Source organism: Mugil cephalus, chromosome 8 (assembly GCF_022458985.1).
Source record: "Mugil cephalus isolate CIBA_MC_2020 chromosome 8, CIBA_Mcephalus_1.1, whole genome shotgun sequence".
In the NCBI taxonomy this organism is placed as follows: domain Eukaryota; kingdom Metazoa; phylum Chordata; class Actinopteri; order Mugiliformes; family Mugilidae; genus Mugil; species Mugil cephalus.
The window spans coordinates 18451719-18474344 of NC_061777.1; the positions used below are offsets into that span (position 1 = coordinate 18451719).

General features: G+C 43.0%; 1 protein-coding gene across 2 annotated transcripts; it reads right to left on the bottom strand.

Moving 5' to 3' along the window:
• Positions 1-1129: 1129 nt before the first annotated feature.
• LOC125012283 (rabphilin-3A-like) lies at positions 1130-20517 on the bottom strand. 2 transcript variants are annotated; one of them, XM_047592145.1, is made up of 19 exons: positions 20244-20517; positions 9546-9635; positions 9427-9438; positions 9126-9251; positions 8845-8974; positions 8623-8706; positions 8385-8544; positions 8214-8252; positions 6817-6999; positions 6518-6694; positions 4909-4988; positions 4691-4765; positions 4347-4456; positions 4102-4228; positions 3953-4009; positions 3683-3837; positions 3522-3603; positions 3307-3403; positions 1130-3218 (listed from the first exon to the last, which is right to left on the bottom strand). In XM_047592145.1, the coding sequence occupies exons 2-19, from the start codon at positions 9617-9619 to the stop codon at positions 3088-3090; spliced, it is 1899 nt and encodes a 632-aa protein (XP_047448101.1). In that variant the 5' UTR covers positions 9620-9635; positions 20244-20517; the 3' UTR covers positions 1130-3087. The 2 variants fall into 2 exon arrangements, with proteins under 2 accessions (XP_047448101.1, XP_047448102.1); XM_047592146.1 differs by lacking the exon at positions 8214-8252 and having other exon boundaries at positions 20244-20515.
• Positions 20518-22626: the final 2109 nt, after the last annotated feature.

A 22626-nucleotide genomic window follows, 5' to 3' on the forward strand; every position in this document is an offset into this window, starting at 1 on the left:
TTCCACGTTAATTATGACAGCAGTGCAATTAAAGGCGTCGGTCCCCGGGGGGAGACAGGTAAGCCTTTGAGAACACGGCTGGGGTTAGAGAAGGTTTCCCTATTGGTCTGGAGATATGGAGAAATTTGACACTCAATTCTGAGCGTGTCTGTCTGACGCATGTGATCCCGTGCGTTTTACCGAATTACACTACTTCATAAATCATAACAGAAAAAATAAATAAATAAATAAATAAATAAAAGCAATAAATTATACAAATCCAACCATGAATGAATCGAAATGACACGAAAAATAGAGAGAAAATCACAATGCAAGCAATACATTAACAAAAAAATACACAGTTCTTAACAAATAAGTGCAGTTACTGTTAGTACAGTAACAATATATTTACTGAGTTACACCTACATACAGCTATCATCCACAACATTAAAACTACCGACAGAAGTAAATACAGTAAATGTGACAATAGAATGTTCTGCTGGGAAACTTTTGGAACTGGCATTCATTACTTAGACGTGTAGCACCCGTCTAGACCAGACCAGACACCCCCTCCCCATAGCAATCAGACTCCTTGATGGCAGCAGTCATCCCCAGCAGGTTTATAGGAACAACTCAACAAACAGCCCAAGGTGTTGACCTGGCCTCCAAATTCACCACATCCCGAACTGATCAAGTATCTGTGGGATGCACTGGGACAAGCCTGACCCACAGAGGCTCCCCCCCTCAACCCACAGGACCTAAATGCCCCCAACAACATTGTGTTTCCAGACACCACAGGACACCCTCAGAAGGCCCATGTCCATTCTCTGATGAGTCACAACTGTTTTGGAGGGAGACCTACACAATATTAGGAAGGTGGTCGTAATGTAATGTCTGATCGGTGTATACAGATATAACTATGGGTAAGTATCCAGTCATAAATTAAATAATTTCCAAATTGTCATTAAAATAACATTTCCAAACATTCATGGGGTCGCGCTCTACTTTATCCTGTCCATTTCACATTTCCTGTTTCTATTTAATCACCTTCGTTTGACCGAATAATGCACAGTACATGCTGCCCTTTTCCTCTGATTTCATTAGTAATCTTAACTGATCACGACTCCAGTCTTTACACACAAGAGCCTTGTCATTTTTCATTCGATTTTATTGATCCGTGTAAACTCTCTGCAAAATCTTTACATGCAAAGTTGTTTGCAAACATACATATTTCCAGTGCATGCACTATCTATGTACAGATACAGAGATCAAAGAAGAAACATTCCACTGAACTGGCAGAATCAAGTAGAAGATAGCTAGAGAGAGAAGCCATTTTATTTTTAAAACGACAAGTGATGATCATCATCTGATGATCGCTGCAGCTGAAGTAGCACAAGGTTAGGACTGGTGGTTGTCTGGGTTACAGCCACATGGGGGCAGCGTGGCTTTACAGAGAAAACAAGACACTAGAAAGATGTGCGGGACAGCTCATTCAAAAAACGAGACTAATCTCAAAGTCTGCTACCGATAGTATTGGACAAGATCTCATGTTGATGTGCTCAGTTGATTAGCAGTCTGTCCCATGGATGCTAACAGACCAGTTTATTCAGATTACACCATAGTCATCATAGTCATGCAGAACATGGCCTCTTGTATATAAAGTATTAACAGGAATGTTGTGGGGAAGAAGTGTAAACATTAATGGAGTTACAATAGCGTTCATTTCTTACAAAGTATATATATCTTGAACCACAAGACATTTCATGCATAGGCTTTTTTGTTTTCGTCTTTGTTTTGACATTGGAATAACTTGCAGACAGCTGTATAAATTGAGGTCATTCCACTTTGTAAGGTGTGCTTTCCTTGGTTTGCTGTGATTAGTGAACAAACACACACTAAAGCCTTGAATGATTGGGATGGAGCAGAGGGAGGAAAAAGGCCCCGCTTTGTGCAAAGGGTACGTTGGGCTTAAAGCGGGCCAGGATTGCCCCAGGCACATGACAGTCAGGAGCACAGTGCATGCAGGTAAAGCTGCACATACTTATAACTTATTCCACCTTTGTCTCCTTGTTCGACAGAGCAGCCAAATTTGTTGGGGAAACCTGTAAGAAACCCGACCGTGTGCGTTCGGTGTAAACACTGCAGTAGAAAACCTCTGAGGTGTCAGAGCAAACCGCCAGCTGCAGAGGAGTAGAGGTAGCAGGACGAGATTCCTTTTTTTTTTAATTGTTTTTTTTTTATTCCTGCCAAGTCTCAACGCATCTAAGAAATTAACCTAAAAATAAACTTTGTGGTTCACTTTTCTGTTTCTCTAAACAAGCACCTAATACGTCCTAGAAACTTAAAAATCACAGTTTGAATAAACATCCATAAAAACTCCTGCTAAACTAGGTGTGCTATCATTTTTAAACCACAAATTAACAGCAACTCATCAAAGACTCATCTAGCTCATGGTCTACTGACTTATGAATCATCTGCAGTATCAGACGTCTATCCTAACCTGAGCAATGTATCAGTATGTAAACATTTCTTCATGGAAATATACAATATGTTCAGGAGAGCTGAAATATTTGAAGGTGCTGCTGCGCGTGTGTGCTGCCTGGCATGCTTATACAGCTCAAGTGCTACGCTACGACATGAGAGACACAATACCCTGACAGTGTGATGAATCTCAGGTATGAGTTCAGTCGGGGATCTCATGAGCTTGAACCGTGACCTCAGATTCAACAGCAGATTGCTTCTCTTGTTCTGCGCCAGTGCAACTTTATTTTTCTTTTAGCGGAGAACGTGCGCCGCACGCTATATAACATCACGACAGGCGTGACGGCCTTTGTGCAGCTGTGGAACGATGTCTCCAATTCATTTAAGCCATGGTTTGCGCCAGCGGCGGATTAAGCATCAGCACAGGCAGATAAATTGTTAATAAGAAGACAGGTAAGTAGAGTATGCTAAACCAGGGGGACCAAACGACGAGACGTCTGGTGTGATGGCAGCGAACGGATAAATAAAAATGACAAACTGAAGGGGGGGGGGCAAAAGTGCATCAAGAGGTGAATGCGAACCAATCGGGGAGGGTAGTTTTAAGCTCATGCATGTGGGGGCAAGTGGTTAATCACTGGCAGTGTGATTCTCGTTCACCAGAGTGTGCCAGCGCTCGATCTTCTTATCCTTGTTCTTCAGACACTCGTACCAGTGCTTCAGGTTCTCTCCCTTGGCAGTGATACCCAGTTGACACCCACCTGTCAGGAAGGAATGGAGGTGTGAGGGGCAGGTGGTGAGCAGCAATTTTCATTCCACAAAGAGCAGTGATACAGGTCGCATATTTACCTATGTAGTCGTTGGATTTCCCAATGTCATAATCCCACACAGAGATGTCTAACGTCTTCTTGGCCAGTTCACTGTGTTTGATGTCATAGCTAAATTCCTGAAATTCATTGGACACGCTTAATTTACTTCCCAGCATTTGCTATTTATGAGTTGCATGGTCGGAACACATTGATTTCTTTTATTACAGCCTTCCACTTGAAACTATTATTACAAACCTCATTAAACTCTGGGTTTAAAGTCCTCTTCTTGATTTGTGTTTTGCACTTGCCCTTCTTCCCCATGTCAGGTTTCAGACATCTGTGAACAGCACATGTGTAGAATTGAACACATTTCATTTACAGATGAACGAATGTCCTTTTCACTCTGCTCTACCTACATTTTGACATAGGGGTCAGAGTAGCCATTAGCATCCATAGCAGCCAGGTGAACGCAGCGCACAACGCCCACGATGAGGCGGTTCTGCTGAGTGCTGTACATTAGAGAGATCAGAATCCTGCCGCGCTCTTCCACCTCGGCGCCGTCTTTCGCTGACTGAGACAGAGCACATGGGGACAATAAGCTGAACAGGATTTATGATGACACTTCCATGAACCCCATAGTGGGGGAATTCGTCATGTTTAGACATGCTCGCAAATCAAAGTTTTGCCTCGTCTTCGTAGAGTGAGATCCCTCTGGCTCCTCCAGCTGTTGCGGTTCTCTTTGTCTGTGAGGGGGAACCAGAGCACGGCAGGGCAGTTAGAGATACAGACGGCAGGGACAAAACGGTGTTTGAACAAAACTGTGACTTTCACTCACAGGCACGACTCTCTCTAGACACACGTTGAAGTTTCTCTTCTGATTCATCTTCAGTTTCTTGAGGGCCACTCGAGTTTCCCCAATAAACTCATTGTGCCCAAACTTGTCTTCATCACAGACAGAAAGTCTGTGGAGATCAAAAGAGACATGTAACCATACGGACCTGTTGTACTTTGAAGCTCAGGCACATGGATACAAGACAAAATGAGTGATTTAACTCTGACAGTCTGAGGTGCACCATTCACCTGAGGGTCTTACGCTGCATGTCCTCATCTGTCAGGCCGTGGTAGGTGAGCGTCTCATTCCACATCGGGTTTCGGGTGTTTCTCAGGGTCTTCGTGCGCAGCTTGTTAGACTGTTGAGGTGAGGACAATGAATGAAATATCACTCTCAGGATGTACACCAGATTGCACCATGCTTCACGATTTGCATTTTCAAACCACAAGGTGTCAGACTTCAGCCTACAGATAGCCTTCTCATTGAACAACGGTGGTCTTAAATCACCACCCTTCCTTGTGTGGCAGGATATTAGGGTAATGAATCTTTTAAAAGAAGTAAAAGCCTGATGTAAGAAAGGCCCCTCTTTTACCTTACTAGCCCCTGGCAGCAGATGAAGCTTGACGTAAGGATCTGCCAGTCCATTTGAGTCCATGGGCTTCAGTCCCTGAGGAGAAACAGAGCACCGTTTTCATCACATCACAAAGAGCCGAGAGCAATTAAGTTAAAGTGCCATTGAGGAGCTTTTTAACATAAACCACTTGATTGCAATTGGTCTTTTGTGCGAGAGAATGAGGAGAATTGTGGTACCTTTGCTTTGAGGATGCTACAGTGGAGGCTGTTGCTTTCCTGTTCATAGAGCAGGCTGAACTCCAGAGAGCCCAGAGTGGCTGAAAGAGACCCAGAGCAGCCATTAGATTAGACTACAGGGAGACAGCAAGTCTGCTCTTGGATAATTAACAGTATAAATATAGAGAAAGATTCTCTCATAATTAAACAACACTCATTCTGTGAAATAAAACCAGAATAAGTACTGGTCCAGAATAGACTGAAATGGTCAAGAAAATGCCTTGGCTTTCACTCGTGAAACATTTGCAGGCTTCTATTTGCCTTAAGCAAACGGTTGGACCATCTTATTAAAAAGCATGGGCATATAATATAAAAGAAACTAAATAAACACTTAAGTCTCAAAGGAGGACATTCAGAAAATACAGGTCTGGGTAGGAAAAAATAGGATGAGAAGCTGCCCACACAGACTTTCTTTGGATGAGTTTCACTGAATCGTGTAACTGGAGTAATTAAAATGTCATTTGTTAATATTTCTTAAAAAAAAAAACTTAACTTATCTGGGCTCAGATTCATCTCCAACTTGCCGCTCTGAAGACATTATGTTCCCCTTCATGAAATAAATAAAGTCAAGCCAATCTAGCAGATCTGCAAGGCCAGGTTTAGACACAGCACTGCTAAATGTGCTGATGTTTAGCGGAAGCATTGAGGAAAGATTGAGCTGATGATGGCGTGTGATGACTGGATCATCAGTACTGAGGGGCAAGCAGATGTCTGGACAAAATCTGAATCTATCTTAAGGTTTTGGGAAATTTCAGTCTGGGCCAAAGATGTGGACTAACCTGACCTATTCACTGACCAACAGGCTTACATTTTGTAGCTATGTCACCAGGATGGATTTAAAAAGAACACACACATGAAACCATTGCTATTTCTACCATGTTCCCTTTGTACACCAGGGACTGTATCCAGCGCCGAGGGAATCTATAACTTGTAGCCCATCTTAAATGATTTGGACGGCGCCGTAGTCCCAGAACCTCAATAAAATCAATTAAAACCCAATTCCCTGCAGACAGAATAAAGGCCGCATGACGCTGTGGGCTAAAAACACAAATGGCATGGTACTATTCTTATCATTACAATGGGATGTATATATATAAAAAAATTACATAAGTTAAATATCTTAAGTGAATTCGTCATCCTTATCTGCCTCTGCTTTCATGGCTGTGATGTGGGTTGTTCATATTCAGAATGCATATGGTGCTCATCATTCGTCCTTTTCTACCCAGCTCCGCTGAAGTTGCCAGAATTATTTTTGCTGTTTGCCATAACGACTGGGCATTTTATGGGTGAATTGCAGATGAGTTATTACTAAAAGGCAGAAATTAAGCTTTGGCACGGTATGACTCAGAACAGAGACGTTGCCAAATGAAGGGCCTCAATCCCCAATACTGTAGGCTGCACGGAAATATGCTTTTCTTCTTTCCTCTATTTTTTTTTAAAATAAAAACTATTTCATTATTTACCTGGAACGAGTGTGAAAAAGTCATAAATGTAAAACTGCATGTAAAATTAAATTAAAGTAGACATATCGCCTGACTCTGTGATAAACGTGGACAGATGGTGTACTCACTGGCTTCATCAGAGTCGTAGTCGTTGGCCTCCTCCTCGTCCTCAGCTGGGGGTGGTTGCTGTCGGGCAGGAGGAGCGCTGTAGGCAGCGGGCTGCCTCCTGTCCTCTCTTGCAGCAGGAGGCGCTCTCTGCTCTGGAGCAACTGCACCAGAAGAGAAACCATCTCCTGCCACGGGGCCTACAACCACATATAGTCATCTGAGACTGCGCAGAACGACACCGCTATGCGATATTTGGATCGTGCTTAGCGCTTTCTGTAAGGACGTGAGCAGAGTGAGCTGTGTTCCAGCTGTTTCTCACCTTGCTGGGCCATAGTGGCAGATGCAGCAGGCTGTGGTCTGGAGCTCTGAACTGGCACCATCTTCTTCATCACCACTGGGCTGCCCTGCCCTGCCTCTTCAGGGCCGGCCCCACCCGTAGCCATACGCACAGCTGGTTTAGGGGCCACAGGTGGGTAACTGGCACGGCCCTGTGGCTCTGCTCCTAAAAATAAGCGGGAATAGCATAATATGGTAAACACAGAGACGCACAGGACGCATAAAGGGGAAATGCATAATCACACCACTTCGGGCTTCTACTGCAGTGGATTCTGTGATTCTCTCTAGTCTCTCCGGATACTTTTGATGTTGCAGCTTTTTCGATGCAAAGGCAATGACCTACATACACCACAGGAGCCGTGGGAGCCGACGACTGTACAGTACGTTCAGTAACAATATGGACTGCCCGCTAGAACCGCACCCCTCTCTTTTACGGAGAAATCACACTGCACAGGTAATAACGCTGAAAGTGTGAAAGGAGGCTGTGTGGCCCATCATGCCAGCACCACACGGGGGCTCATTCCATTCCACAGCATGCAACTTCCGTCAGCTTAATTGAGCTCTACAACCCCCCTCCTCTGCAACAGTAGGCGGCGCTGGCAAATCTGGGAAGCAGATGAAAAAGGATTTGACTTTTGGCAAGAGAGCAATGAGAGGCAGACCTGCATGATTGGGAATGCAGAACGTTTTAAAGTTGAACAGAAGTGAGATTCTTTTTCTTTGGTCAATAAATAGAACATAAAAATGATGCAAAACGACCAAGAAGAGGGTAATTGAATGTTTGTTATTTTGAGATAGCATCCTTTTATTGGTCATCGAAGTGGGAATTTCACAGTCAGACAGTGTTGGTGTTTTATCTGAGTACGCAAGCACCAAAAATTGATTATGTACTCTGGGTCAGGTAGCATATCGTTCATAAATCTGGTCATTCACTATTGCCACATCCATGAATGTAAAGGTGATGACAATGACTCAGCACACATTGAAACCAGACTGAAAGTGGTGCAAGATAGTTAGCCCAGCCTAGCCAGATAGTTAGCCTGAGATGAGTCTGGTCAGCTTACTATTCTAGCTTTGCAAGTCCAACAAATCACAAATGTTGTAAAGATAAATCTCAGTTTCTTTTTTAAGTCAATAGGACTCCATACAAAATGACAGTATGTCCCTTATTACCACAGACCGAGTCAGGCAGCTATGGGCAAACGCACACCCAGGACCTTGAATCTATATGCTTTGAAAAAACGGAAAAGTCAGCTATAGTGTGTAGGCCGTTGAAATTCTGAGAGATGAAATTCCACATTTCAGTTCAACTTTAAAAAAGCCTCACAAGCATTTCCGAATGTTTGGCAAAATCGTTTTTATAGATTTCTAGAAACTTGCCTGAAACTTGTTGCTCAGAGGCAGGACTCTGATTCTGACCTGAAGAGAGACATAATGTAAACCAACTGTTTCTGAAGACCCATCTATGTCAAGAGTTGTGTTTAGGTCCTGCAGACTGCCTAACATAAAAACTCAAGAAGAGGCTACAGCTGAAGTCTTGACTGTGTCTACCTGTTGGTTGTGGTTTGGCCACAGCCTGCCTAGGCTCAGAAGCTGGTGGCCTCTGGGGCTCCGCCGCCTCCTGGCCTCCTGTTTTAGACAATGGCATGGGGGACGGCAGAAAGTGCTTTGGGAAACCTTTGAAGAACCAGGCACCAGACCTCTTCCACACCTGACGACAAAGAAACATGAGTTACAGACTCTCCCACAGGTCTTTTTAAAATTTTTGGAAAGAATGTAAAGCACTCACCTCCCGCTGTTCTCTGCAGATCTTGCACAGCCAAACAGCCCGTGGCTTACTGCTACACTGCGTACCACACTTGGTACACATGCTCTACTCAACAGGAGAAAATAAGGATGTCCAGTTTGTTGCCGTTTACAGTGTTGTTACAAGCACGCGGCCAAATGACAATGATTTTCTCAACGTTTGTGTACAGTAAAAGGGTGGGTGGCTGACTCGCTCATTGCCTACCTTTTTGCAGTCCTCGCACACCACCGAGCTGACCCCAGGTGAGCCCAGCTGCTCCCCACATAGCAGACAGCGGGACACTCCATCCCCACACACAGTCTTCTTCATGTCATCCAGGCGGTTTATCAGGCGCCTGCAGCAGCACCAAGTCAAGTCTCACTTATAATGTCAGTGTTAATTATCCCGGTGTCCAAATGTGTGCACAGGTCATCAGTCAACAGAGGGTGATTTTGCTTTAATTTACACCTTTGCAAGACACTGCCACATGTCTTACACACACTCACCCGATTCTCTCCTGCTCCATGGCTTCCATTTTCTCAGCCCGAGCGATCACACTGTTAATAATTTCTTTCTCTTCATCTGTCAGGTCTGGACCGGGACTAGGGCCTTGTTGCATGGTCCAGTTGCCCCTGTCAGCCACATATATTTTCCAGTTAACTGAATCCAAATTTGTGTGCAAATTTGCACACTTCACGTGAAATAAACAGAGCGAAGACAACGAATGACTGGACACGCAGTTACTGCATTAGCACGTTACACTGGTTTGGCAAAAGGGAGAGATAAGAGAGGAGTCTGTCTACTTACTGCTCTTTATCGCTGTGTCACAGATCACAAATCAGAGGGATGCAGATGGAACAAAGGAGGACACGGTTAAGCATCAGAAAGGGTTACCAAGACACACATGCTCTGATGGCCATGCTTACCTCGGGTGCATGCTCCTCTGCCTGTCGTTGGACACCCAGCGGCCCGAGCTGCTGCTCATCACCGTGTCTGTCATGCTGCACTGTTGCAGTCTGCAGGTGGACGGAGACAAAGACAAGACACAAAATCCAGCATGAGGTCGTCAACTCTGTAGTTAGTTCTCTAGTTACGTGTCTCGAGTCCACTCTCTCAGCTTATCCTCCACCCTGATCTCATGCTTATGCAGCACTGACTTAATCTCCATTTTAGAGTGCTCCGTCATCAAAATGGACAATTCCCACAAAAATGCGAGCCAACACAGCATCAAAAGACGGCGTAACCTGGAAAATCACCAGATGCACTTGCTTTAAGTGGCCGATGACGACCTCACAGTGGTGACCATCGCAAGCCAAACAACCGCTCGATGCAACAAAAAAACAAGTAATAATCACTTAATTTCTCTCATTTGCCTACTTGCTTCATAAATTTACATATCAAACCTGAAAGATATAGCAACTTTCATTTGGAGTGCAACTGCAATTTTTGGTGCCAAATTTACAGACTAATCAGTACCACCTCCACTTGCCAAGACTGTTTTGACAAACTCCTTCCATGGACATATTTAAAGGGAAACTTTGCAGACACACAATACAGACAGATCTGTAAAATACAAGCCTGCCCTACGCTGACGTGCAGCGATGCTAACAGTTGGCAGAGGTGCTTAGTCTGCATATAGCAAATGGAACAAAGCTCATAATAAAGCAAGCCATCTTGTACATTACTAGAGTGAAACGATGCCGGAGTGGGTGGTCTAGGTTTTTTTGAATTAATGTGTGCCTTCTAAGGGCTGCCGAGATAAGGCTGTGCAAATTGGGGGTGGGCAGTTCATTTAATTAAGTGGCTGTAAGTAAAACCATAAGAACTGCTTCCACTTTGAGTCTGCACATATCAGAGAAACAGATGGCTCCATGCTGCAGGAGTGGCTCAATTATGCTGTGATGCAGCGACTATGACTAAGAGCCCGTCTCCAGCACTTGTGATTGGTCGTGGTGTGTTGACTACATGTTTTTGTCTGCGTACGTGCAGTTATAGCTCTCTCTTTTACCGGGGACGCTGGTGGAAATAGCGCAGGGTTGAGTTGAATGGGGTGGGGCTGCTTTTTGGATTAAAGTGAGATGGACTGTTTGTAGGCAAGAAGAAAGTCGGTGGAGCTGAGGAGCAGTCTTACATTAGTCATTAGAATAACCTGAAGGACAAAAAGACAGCTTTTACAAAAGTGTCTATACATGGTGGAGAAAAAAATTAAAGCCAAGCGAGGGACAGTGTACAAATGATAAAAAGACGTCAAGAGAAATCACTGAGGCAGGCGCCTATGGGCAAGTCTGCTAAACCTGTGAGTGGATGTCTCAGTGCAACTGCTCCCAGTCTCTGCCACAGGCCAGCGTATGTCCTGAGGGGAAGTACCAGCATGCAAAGAAGACCAGCGGGCTCCAAACAACTAAAAGCCTCTTGAGCTTCAAATATCAAGAACTGTGATGGTGCAGGATAAGGAGAGTGCAGCCATCGTATCAGGGAGAGTGGGAGAGCAACAGTAAAGACTGAATAATGATAATGATAAAAGAAAAAAATCAAAAAGATTCACTTGTCTTCAGCTTTTCACGGCAGTAAAATCCAGCACCATGGAACCTTGGAGAAGGTGATAGAGAAAGCTAAAGGGAGGGGTGCGCCACTGTCTCATTCATATTATGCAGCGTAACGTCAGACGTACCTTTTGAGGCGCAAGCTGTCGTCTGTCTTCCTGTGAAATTCACAGGAAAGCAACAATTTCGCTGTGTTATCATTAGGCGCTCTGGGTGTGGACTTTTCCTCCTTCATTCTGCTGCTGCGTCCAGCCAACAGTAGCACCACAGTCTTCAGGGAGCATTTCTCTTTTTCCACTATTTCAGCAGCAGTCTGACGATACAGACATTACTCTTTGCTGTATATATTGCATACGCTGAGGCTCTCTAGCAGGGGCCTCCTTCACTTGCCAGAATGAATTATCCCACTTTTGTCTAACATTATTGTCCCGGGCAGGTGGATGGAGAGAGAGAGAGAGAGGATGGATGGAATCACTGACTCAGACAAGCCTGAGCTCTTTGCTGAGTGTAGATGTTAAAGCAACACAGGACTGGACTCTTTGCTGAGGCGACAACACAATTAGCATTCAAGCTGTCAGTATAGTATTGGCTGTAATGATTCGGACGATGGGAGCTGGGTTTCACCTGTTGTAGTCAGAGAGGATTTATATCTCAAAGAGCTTCAAATGTACAAGAATTGATCCGAGGCCAATTATATTTGTCTGTCTTGCTCAAAATATCACACTGGGCCTTGTTATTCTGCATTTATGACATCACTGTGACGCTCAGAGGTCATCCCTTGTGCTATTCAAGCTATAAATGCAATTAATCTGCGTCATCAGTGACTCCGACTTCACTCATCTTGTACATGTTTTCCTTCCAATAAAGATGAGTCAGTCAGGTGGTGGATTCCTCTCCGGGGAGCAGCAGACATTCTCCTGCGTTTCTTGTTTATTTAATTTTTCCAAAATGTCACTGAGCCTCCACGGTGATGCTTACAGACGCTAAGTAATGCCCGGAACCTGTGCAAGCGTCGACAACAACAACCAAGCGTCTAGAAATATACCGGGAGCAGATCATGTGTGAGATGGCAACAGGAAAGACCAGGGGGAGCGCATCGACTCAAGATAGTCATCTGCTCCATTACCATAAGTCATCCACACAGCAGGACCTCTCTCTAGCTCTATACAGAATTCTACATGGGGGTGGAGAGCACCAATTTAGAAACCTACATCTCCACCTCAGGGCCTGAGAGAATAGTTGATACAAATCTACATCTGTACATCTTCATTGTTGAATGTATACACAACTCCCAGAGCGCACCCTACACACTTCAATCCATTTTTAGAAACATCCATCCATTCTCCTTGGATACTTGAGGAGAAGGTTCAGGGGGAGTCTTGTCAAGCACTTACAGAGAATTATGTTATTATATGGCTTTCAATGGTAGGTCTATGACTCATTACTGCAGAACATATGACTGGAAAGGAGCGGATAGCACCTTGCTATGGCGACAGCTCAACGTCAAGTAATTGGTTCTCACTGGTGGAAACAAGAGCTGAAGAAAGCTGTGACAACAAGGCACCGAGGCAGTGATTGATTTGCAACAGATCTTTATCGATAAAGCCCAAAGAGCTCAAAGGAGGATGGTGATTGCAACTGGGAACGGGTAAAGACAAAAGCAAGGTGTTACTTAGCTACTGCCATGTTTTATTGAGAAAAAGCACATCATGAGTATGTTCCCCGATCTAAAAACAGTATTCAAGACTCAAAGGACAAAAAAATAGGAGCATACCTTGGTTCCTTTTGTCCGTACAAAATACATTCAACTGGCAACTGTGCCATTTATCAAATTCTAACACCCTTCTAGGTGTCCTACTTGTAATTGTATTGACTATAATGGCACTGAAACACTATGCGGTACAACACTTGAATTCCAGGGCAACAATTCCCTTGCTATCTACCAAGAAGGACGTTTATAAAATGGGTTAATGAGAATCGGAAATCAATGCAAAGTCCAACAATTGGCTTTTTTTTTTTGTTCCCTTTCAGCAACCTCCTCATATTTTGGTATCTAAAACCTACTTACATATAATGGAGGTCACCTTGAATGATTGCACGCTGCTGTGGCCAGAACCTAATCATTGACCAACAACCTTCTGACCAATGTAGAGTCTCTGCAGGTTCAGATCAGCAGTTTTTTCCGTTCTCTAAGGTGCTGATACTAAGTAGATGTCAGGGCTCATATTTGTGTCAACACTGCATATCCACCCCACCAGTGATTTAGTAATTCTATTGAAACCAAATACATTTTGTTTAGGTTGACATTTCATTAGCTGTGACAGAAAGTGCTTTCCCCCCCATAAAGACGTCATTACGTGGTATTGCACCTCTTTTTACTACAGTCAAAATCCTAAAACACACAACACAACGGTGCAAACTGTAAAAAATATCACCACCCTTATAACTTAAATTTTAAAAATGCAAATAAAATAAATTCAGATTTAAAAGAAGAGGAGGAGGAGCATATTTTATTTCATCTAATTTTTCCTCCTCCACCATCTGGCCTGGCAGTAACTCTGATTGTTTAACATATTTTGAAATAGAAAGCACTCCTAGGTCCTTGGACAGAAAAGCCTTGGCTGGCCGACAAGTTTTGACTCAAGTCCTGCGGTGATCTGGAATATGCCTGCCTTGTTTTTCTGTCAGCGCTCTTCTTCAAACAGCTTATTTAGGAGCCAGTCAGAAATGACGTCTATCAGTATAATACATTTTGGTAAGTGTGAAGGGCCTGTTTGACGATCCTTTTGAATCACATAATTATCCAAAAGTAAAGCGCTTCCATGAGTCATCCTCTAACCTTCAGCGAAGTCTCGAACAAAACACAAACTAGTTGACAATACCTTGATTTGCGCGTAGGCAACATGTCATCAAAACGTACAACCAGCTGCTCCCTAGAAGAGCAGCTGGTTGGGCTAGAAGAAATTTGAAGTCTGCGTGGACATTTTCTCCAGACAGCACACAATACTATAAATGCAAGACATATAATATGGATGATTGGTGTATACTGACTGACAGGCTCCGAAGCTGTAATTAAGATTCCGCCTTTAGCCGTAAAAACTACTAACAAGGCCAAGAATGAGTGAAGATGGAAGGGTCACAGGTGCTGGAGATTGTAGGTTGTGAACAAGGGTGATTATTTTTAAGCTATTTATAAGTTAGTGGATTCCCTTGAATGGGAGTGAGTTGATCCTGCTCTTTAATCCAGTTTGACCCCATTTATGTTAAGAAAAGCTATTAATACTCTCTACGCAGTGGATCCGATTACATAATCATCCCTGACATCTGATCTTCTCCACCATCGTTTCAACAGTTCTATGTATCCAGTCGCATTCATTCACATCTCCATCATTAGTCACATTTCTTTAAACGTTAATCATTTCCAATTAGTCTCAATGACTTCAGTGATGCGCTGACTGTTCTTAACTGTGCTTAACATGAGTTCATATTCTTGGTTTTGAGTGACATGTCTGTCATGATGTTTAGTACACACGTTCAGGATCTTCCTCTGGCTGAACTGTAATAATCTGGAATGTAGTGCTCAATGTTTAACATGCTGAACTTCAATAGCCAACATCGTTGTTGCACTCCTGAACAACATCTTAAGGCTGAGGAAAAAATTACAAATACATTTTGCACTGGTGGATGATAACCAGGCTGTAAGTAGAGCCTCAAGAAGAAATTGGAGCAAGAGACGATAAGTAAAGAGTCATTGAAAACTGCATTTAATATCTAATAGGCTGTTCATTAGCCGATGAAAAGTTTCAGATCATAGCCTTAAATGGGCAAAATCTGCAGAGAAATCCGAGCGCTGAGAGGAAAGATTTGACAGCCTATCCGTGATGACACAGGCCCTTACTGATACTGACTACAGCCCGATAACCATAAAACAGTCAGGCTTACAGAACAAAAAAACTTCTTCAAAGGCCAAGTCTCCTCCCTTGCCACAAACTTGAAGGTTGGGACTTCTCAAGGGAGCAGCAAACCTGAGACACTGAAAGGTGCTGCAGCTCACAATGCCCACCTAACACAGACTTCTTCCAGGAGAATAACATCACTCTATGGGACCATCCTGCATGTTCCCCTGATCTAAATCCCACTGAGAACGTTTGGGGATGGATGGCAAGGAAAGTTTACAAAAACAGTCCCAGACCTTTGTGAAGACATCTTCACCACATGGAACAATGTTCCCACCAGTCTTCTGGAAACACATTACATTTTTGAAGTGATCAACAAGAAAACTCTACTTACAATGTGGTTACGATCCACCAGTGCGATTTTTCCCCCAGTCTGGACTGTACAAAATATGTACAACACATCTCCTCTTCCTTCCATTGGTCAAACTCAGGCAGAATTCCAGGGATATGGGTATGAGTTTGTAGGCAGAGTCTACACAGTATGCTCCGTAAGTGGAGTTATGCCTAGCTGTGTTATCGTGCTCTACCTACAGCAGTTACAAAGAAATGTTGAATCTACCTACTGTACTTACTTATTTTTTCATACTCCCGTGGTCCCACTGGACCATTTCACACTTTTTATGGCAACAGTCAGTCACAATGATGTCACACCCTGTTTCTATTGCTCCAAATAACTAACATAATGACAGAATGGACACTTATAAGTGCGTCAGCATTATATTAACCAAATGACAGAAGCCCTCCTTGAAAAAATCAATTAGACCTGTGTCTTTAGTGCAGCCAGCCACCAGTGGGAGTTCAGTACTTTTGTGGAGCCGTCCTGGCATCCATTGTCAGGACAGTCTATCGCCAACATCAACACATTATTAGATACGTGTATGTGAACATGCGCAATCAATAGAACAGGAACAAAATTTTGGTTGCAGAAGATGTCTTGTTTCCTCAATTAGGTAAAGGTCCACGTGGAAGGCAAAAGGATTGAGAACGTGCTGTTACAGTAGTTGGCAAGAATGCTACCACATGGCATATGCCAAGTGAATGTTTAAAAATAAAAGTTAAACTGCCCACTTGAGAAGCAATCTCGTTATAGGCGTTGCCTTTCAATTCAGGTTGCAGGATGTAATAAACGATGGCCAATACAGAGAGTCTTAAAGTCAAGGCATAAAGTAATAGCTGCTTAGTACCAGACTTAGTTCGTCATATCGTTGTGTGCTTATTACCCAGTTGATGTTTGTATGGAGATCAATGCACTGCATGCACTTTCAATTAAAAATAAGCAATGAATCTGAAGTTTTTAAGTTGTGTTATATATATACAGATACCACCAGTGAAATTTAACGTGTATTCAGATTTGACCAACAAGAGGAAATCATGATAAATAGGTATTACTCACACAAATCTCATCATTTGTTTTTTATTTAACTTAACTTGAATCAAATGTCTATTGCTCACACACTAGTCACCGGTCGAGTGGGGAGACGGGGTAGGAAGCACCAAAAAAAAAAAAAAAAAAAAAAAAACACGAGGTAGCCACCCACTCCCAGTTGCATGGCACAAATCCATCCATCCTCCATAGAGGAATGAGAGACGCCAACACAGCAACACACTGAGGCTTGGACCTGGGTATGGTTATAAAGCACTGCACCACGAACCTCTCCACTGCAGGAGGAACACATCACTCAGCATTTCTTAATTATTTACAACTCCCACCACCACTGCTTTTCACTCTAGTCCCCCTCGTTAAGGCATCAGTGTTTTATGTACTGACCTCTATCAGACATCAGAGACCGATCAGTGGATTTGGACAGAAACGAATCACAGAGGGTCAGACAGACTGAGAATCTCTGTTTTGGGTGACAGTGTGGATGTTAGTCTTTCGGGTCTGTGGCCGTGTTTTGACTCAGACAATGGTGTTGATGGGGACCATCTGTGGAGCCATCTGTGAGGACTCCTCACCTCTCATATGCGAGAGTGTTGTACCGTTTCAAACACACGCTACAGCTACATCCTCCAGGCAGGCACGGCTCCAGGTCCCGCATCGCTGGAGAACAAACAGGAAAGACCATCCAGTGACCAACAAGCTACCGTGCTGTTACTCAGCTAGAACTGTTCGCTCTGTCCAGCAGACCTAAACGAGGCGTGGACTGCGTTTCTCATTCTTAAATCCACAGAGTGTGCACTGAATAAGCAGTCCATATCCAGTAGATCTCAATCCCTGTACCGTTTCTCAAATGTAACTGGAAAAAAAGGTCTGCTGACCCACATTTTCTCAAACATTCTGATGTAATTCAGAGACATCTATCAGCCTCTTATAGAACTACATCAGTAAATAGATATCAGACTCCCCGCTATAGCACTCAATTAACTGCACTCCAGCAGGAGCTGTGAGTCGCAAATTCGCTAGACTGATGATGATTCATCCCCATATACCCCAAAGGTAAAAGGTGTGACTTTGAAAACTGGTGTCTGATGTATTGGGCTGTCATATTTTTTCGGTTTCTTCCCATCTTATCTTGGGGAAACAGTGACTACCAGATAGGGCCATTAAATTAGGCAATGCAGTGAAGGTCTTTTGTTAAGACACAATGCATGTGTTGCGTACTGACGAGAAGTAACAACAGATGGTAGTGGTCTGTTTAGATAACCTACAAAGTCTGTAACATATATATGTATATATACACACACACACATATACATAAAGAGTCCTTATCAGTCCTTCAGTGTGATGATTCTTTGTCTTTGCTGCTCTTTGCCTTTGAAGATCTGGCCGCAGGATATCTGACTCTCCCTCTGGTTCCACCAGCGAACTAGTAGGTACAATGCCCCAGGGTGTTTTTAGTACATCTCTGTTGGCAAACCGTTCAGGTCTGGAAGCGCCGCAACACTAAAAATACGCTGGCCCAACTTCTGAGGCAAGAACCTCGTCGGTGAGCTCGGCCATATGACTCGAAATGCAAAGCATGTTTAATTATTTAGGCACCACTCTGAGCCCCTGGGACGAGAACATTACTATGGCTACAAAATATGCACAGATGTAATTATAATTAGCTATATATAGTAATATAGGTATAGGAGATTATAAATGGGTAAAAGAAGGACCAAAGGGGTTGCTTATGGATAGGCTGGTGCTTATAGATTCAAACACAGTCCAGTTCTGTCTTGGATATTTAACTCCTTGCTGTCTAGGGGGAACTTTGCTTAAAGGCCACATTAATTACCTTTGTCTTTTCCGATATGCCACACCGTTTAGGCAGATCTAATCACCTGTTTCAGAGAGGCTAGCGAATCGATCCTCATCCACTGCTCTGATGAGAATGGGAAAATGAGGCCACTCCCTTCTGCATGGCCACAAATTGCAGGAAAATGCATCTAAAACAAGTGCTCAATGACAAGACACGAAAATATGCAGATATTTTGACTTCAGCGCACGATTTAGGCTCTAAGCTCCATGCATGGATTTGTGAAGAGCTCAGAAGAACACGGAGTCATGCACCTTTACCAACTGTGGCCATGGTAACAGCAAGATCAGAAGACGGGAATCAGTGATTAAATGCTATGTGTGTGGCTGTGCGTGTGTCCACCAGTCTGTGTGTTCGTAGTAGACTATACCTGTGCCAGATTTTAAACCCCAGGTTATTGCTGCAGCTGAACACAAATGAAAAGGCAGCCTGGTTAGAGAAGAAGACAAGCTGAAGACATGGGATTATGGGTACGGTCGCCTTGTATCTTTCTGCTTTAAATAATGCATTCAGCGTGCAAAGCACTTACTTCATTCCTCCATCTTTTTCCACCTTTCCCTCAAACACTCATGCTTCCTCCTGCTCCACATCGCTCATTTTCTCTTGTTTTATGTGACTAGATCTGACTGCCCTCTTTTTCCCCCTGTTTCTCTCTTATTTAACGCCATTCCTTCTTTACACAGAAAACCGAGATGGGTTAGCAGAGGGAGAAACGCAGAGAGAGGGCTACCAGCATAGGGGTGTCGTCCAATCACTTCTGTGGTTGCTCATGTGAGAGGAGGCAGCTGCAGATATCTCTCAGACCGTTCATTCAGTCCTTTCTCCCATCCCCCATTTAATCCCCCATGCTCAGGTCTGTAGGAGGAGTTGGAGATGGTGGAACTGGGAGACGGCGTCTTTTTTTCTGCCCTCTTTCCATATCAATACCAGGAGAAAGAAGAAATGAACTGGTTAGGTCCAGTGAGCCTGTCTAGAGCACACGCAGGACCTGACCCTCCATGTGTAATAACCCAAATGTCACAACAAGTAGGCAACTGAATCACCTGTCCGGTGGCACTGCTGGAGTTGAGAGCTGCCCTGCCCACATCAGCATTTGGAGGCATCACTGATGTTTTTTCTTCCTGCAGGCGCGTCAAGCCCCAGAGTGTGCTCTTTAAAAAAAATAAAAAATCCTGCAGCAACGCCCAGGGACTGCAACCACACAATCTCCCACATGACTTACCAGGTCTGTTTTCTTTTATCAGATCTGCAACAAGGAAGTAGTCGGGCTGCAGGGGTGCAGCCAGCCACCACTCCTGTTCTAATTAACCTTAAAGAGGATTAAGACATAGCCCGCTGTGCTGCACCAAGAGTTGCATTTTGTCAGCAATTCATGAATAAACTCAGTGCATAATCATAACACCGGAGCATGCCGTAGTAAATCAGTGCAACAATTCTCCGTCCACAACTCTGCATGAATGAACGCTGCAGAGCAAAAAAATGTTTTCAGTGAGACATGTTTTCCTTAAAACAAAGGAATCAATCAAATGTTCATTTACATAATTGCTACCTCGCATAGGTTAATTAGCAGCTGCTTCGTGCATACTGAGTGCGCTGCACACATTCACACATCATCCCTTTTCATTCAGATGACTCAGAAAGCAACTGGCTCGTAAAGACGATGAAATGTGTTCCATCAGATTAATAAACACAGGCGATAAAACATGTTCTGTTGTAAGAGACCATTCACAGCCCTGCTCTGTTCTGAATGAAACGCTGCGTCCATTCAACTTGTAAATGAGAAATATTACAGCAGCGACTCACCGGCTAAATGCAATAACTCAACGGTGATTTTAGGACAAAGATGCAATGTTTGAAAAGCCTTCGGGGGAGACTGCACAGCCTACCTGAGAATTCAGCCCTGCTTCTCCTCTCTTCTCCTCTTCTCTCTCCTCCTCTCTCGGGGAGCTGTCAGGGAATGATGCGGACTAAATTTCTGTGCAGGGCTCGGATCCGAGCACGGAGTTAGTCATTGCGCATGGCTCCTGTCACCACAGCTCGTGTTTTTATTTTTTTATATGTATATATATCTTTCTGGGAGGAGGAGTGGTCTGTTGCTGGAGGCACCACCACAATGCGTGGGAACCCGTCTTCTATCCTGCGTGGAAGGATGGAAAGCCCTTGGTACCGTGGGAAGGAAACCCCTGGATCTGAAGTGATAACACTGATGCTCAAGTGGGCAGTCATCACCTGATCCAATTGTCTCCACAACGTAGTGTCTAAATTTGTCTCGGCGCCTAAGCCGCCCTGTCCAGAATTTACTCGTTTTGTTATACACTATGTTAATTGTAGCGTTTTTCAAAGTTGAATTGGCATTTTTTTTTTTTGCTTTTTTTGTTTGTTTTTTGTTTTTAAATTAACCTGTCATTGTAGCTTGACATTCGTTTTTGTTTTTTGTTTCGAGTTTTTTATTTGCTATGTATCCCATTAAAAAAAAGAAACATTTAAATGTTTTCTACACCGGGCTCAATTTGTTTTTTCTTATTTCCACATGTGTTGGCTTCGTGCTGTTTTGCTGCAAGAATTTCGTCTCCGTTGCCGTTGAAATACTAATATCAACCTCAAATATAACAGATTTTTTAGTAAGGAAGCATTGCGCCATCTAATGGGTGAAGTGTTCATTGCACCCAGGAAAATATGAAATGCATCTTGTATGCTTCGCCTATAATTGATGTACCTTGATTCAAGTCAACAAGCATGAAGGAATGGCCTATAATGCACTGATAAGAGTGACATGTTGGGATGCTGGCAGTCACAGGCCAGACACGTCTCATGTCAAAGAAGCTCATGTTTATCTGTTGACAGTCTGAGCACTGTTGCTGATATCCCAAACCACACCACACCACAAATGAGGCTGTGCAGTTTGATCTGTCCCTCTTCCATGTAGACTTCATTGACCTTGATTATGAAAATAAAATTCGGAAAATTATCACAAAAGTAAAAAAGTCTTCTTGTGCTATAATAACAGAATTTCTCAGTATTTCAATGAATGCCATATAAAGGGTTAAACCGAACACAATGCAATGCAGGTTGTAATTTCCAAGAATGATTTAAGAATGGCAGTCCAACCTGAAAAAATATTCAATTTGAATCTGGATTTTGACTTTTGGCTTGATTAAGCAACACAAACACAATTAATTATTGAATTTAAATAAAGTATAGACAACTTTAAATGAAAACTCGTTACTCATGTTTTTGCCTTTTTGCTTTTTGTTTGTTTTTTGTGGCCTATTTTCAGAATATTGGTTTCACTGTTTCTGTGTTATATCAGTGCTGCAAAAAACGTCACTAAAATGTTTTATGTCTTCTAAATATTGTTTTTAAAGTCAAACTGTCGGGTATGTCAGGGATTATAAATGCGGTACGATTTTATAATATAAATATTTACAATGTTTCACATTACCTAATCACTGACACCATCACAAGGAGAGCATATTCCAATGGCTTGTATCTTCAGTCTTGTATACCCTTGGCTAAATCTGTGCTTTATAACTTTGTAATAGGGAGAACATATTTAGGTGGCTGATACAATTAGCTGGCTTTCAACTGTTTATTACAGTATTTTTTAATTTTTTTTTTATTTTAACGAATGGTTTTCTGAGACATGGAGAAACTTGTACATTTTTGGTTTTGGTTAAATAAGTGTGACTAGAGTGAATAGATATATGAGAAATATATATCTAAATATATATATATAAAATAAATAAATACATCAAAATGTCAGCAAATCAGGGTGTTTGTCTGTCTAATGGCCATAGTACAGAGATGAATGATCTTAATCCAGGTGACTAGACTGTAGCGGCCATGGAGACGACATGAAGGTTGCTGAGATGACTACTACAAACATGTTCGCATCGATGGCATTTCATCAAGTAGATATCGATTTCAGTAAACATGCTCATCATTACTAATGACATGGAAATGGTGCCAGCAAAACCATGGGACCCCTTTCGACAACTGGAATGTGGGATATGGTAAGGGATGTGCTCCCTCCTCCTTGCTCCCATCTTAAGGTTATGGCATGTAAAGGCGTATTGAAAACAAGCATGTTATGGTAAAGCTGAGGCTTGAGCATCACCAACTATATGGAGGTTGTACAAAGAGTGTCCAGCCTGAGAAGCAAAATAATCTAGATAACCAGAAGTTTTATTGTATTCCAAAAAGCCTTTTCACATCAGAGTTCATTGATTTGTTTCATATGCTCTCAGTGGAAGTTACTTACTGCCTTTT

What these genes read in the sequence shown, in the direction of transcription:
- LOC125012283 (XM_047592145.1), bottom strand. Translation starts at nt 9,619, where the DNA reads ATGACAGACACGGTGATGAGCAGCAGCTCGGGCCGCTGGGTGTCCAAC. An exon ending in TCTGCAGAGAACAGCGGGAG is followed by an intron (nt 8,545 to 8,622) that starts GTGAGTGCTTTA and finishes CTTTGTCGTCAG; the next exon opens with GTGTGGAAGAGGTCTGGTGC. An exon ending in TCTCACTCTACGAAGACGAG is followed by an intron (nt 3,838 to 3,952) that starts GCAAAACTTTGA and finishes GCTCTGTCTCAG; the next exon opens with TCAGCGAAAGACGGCGCCGA.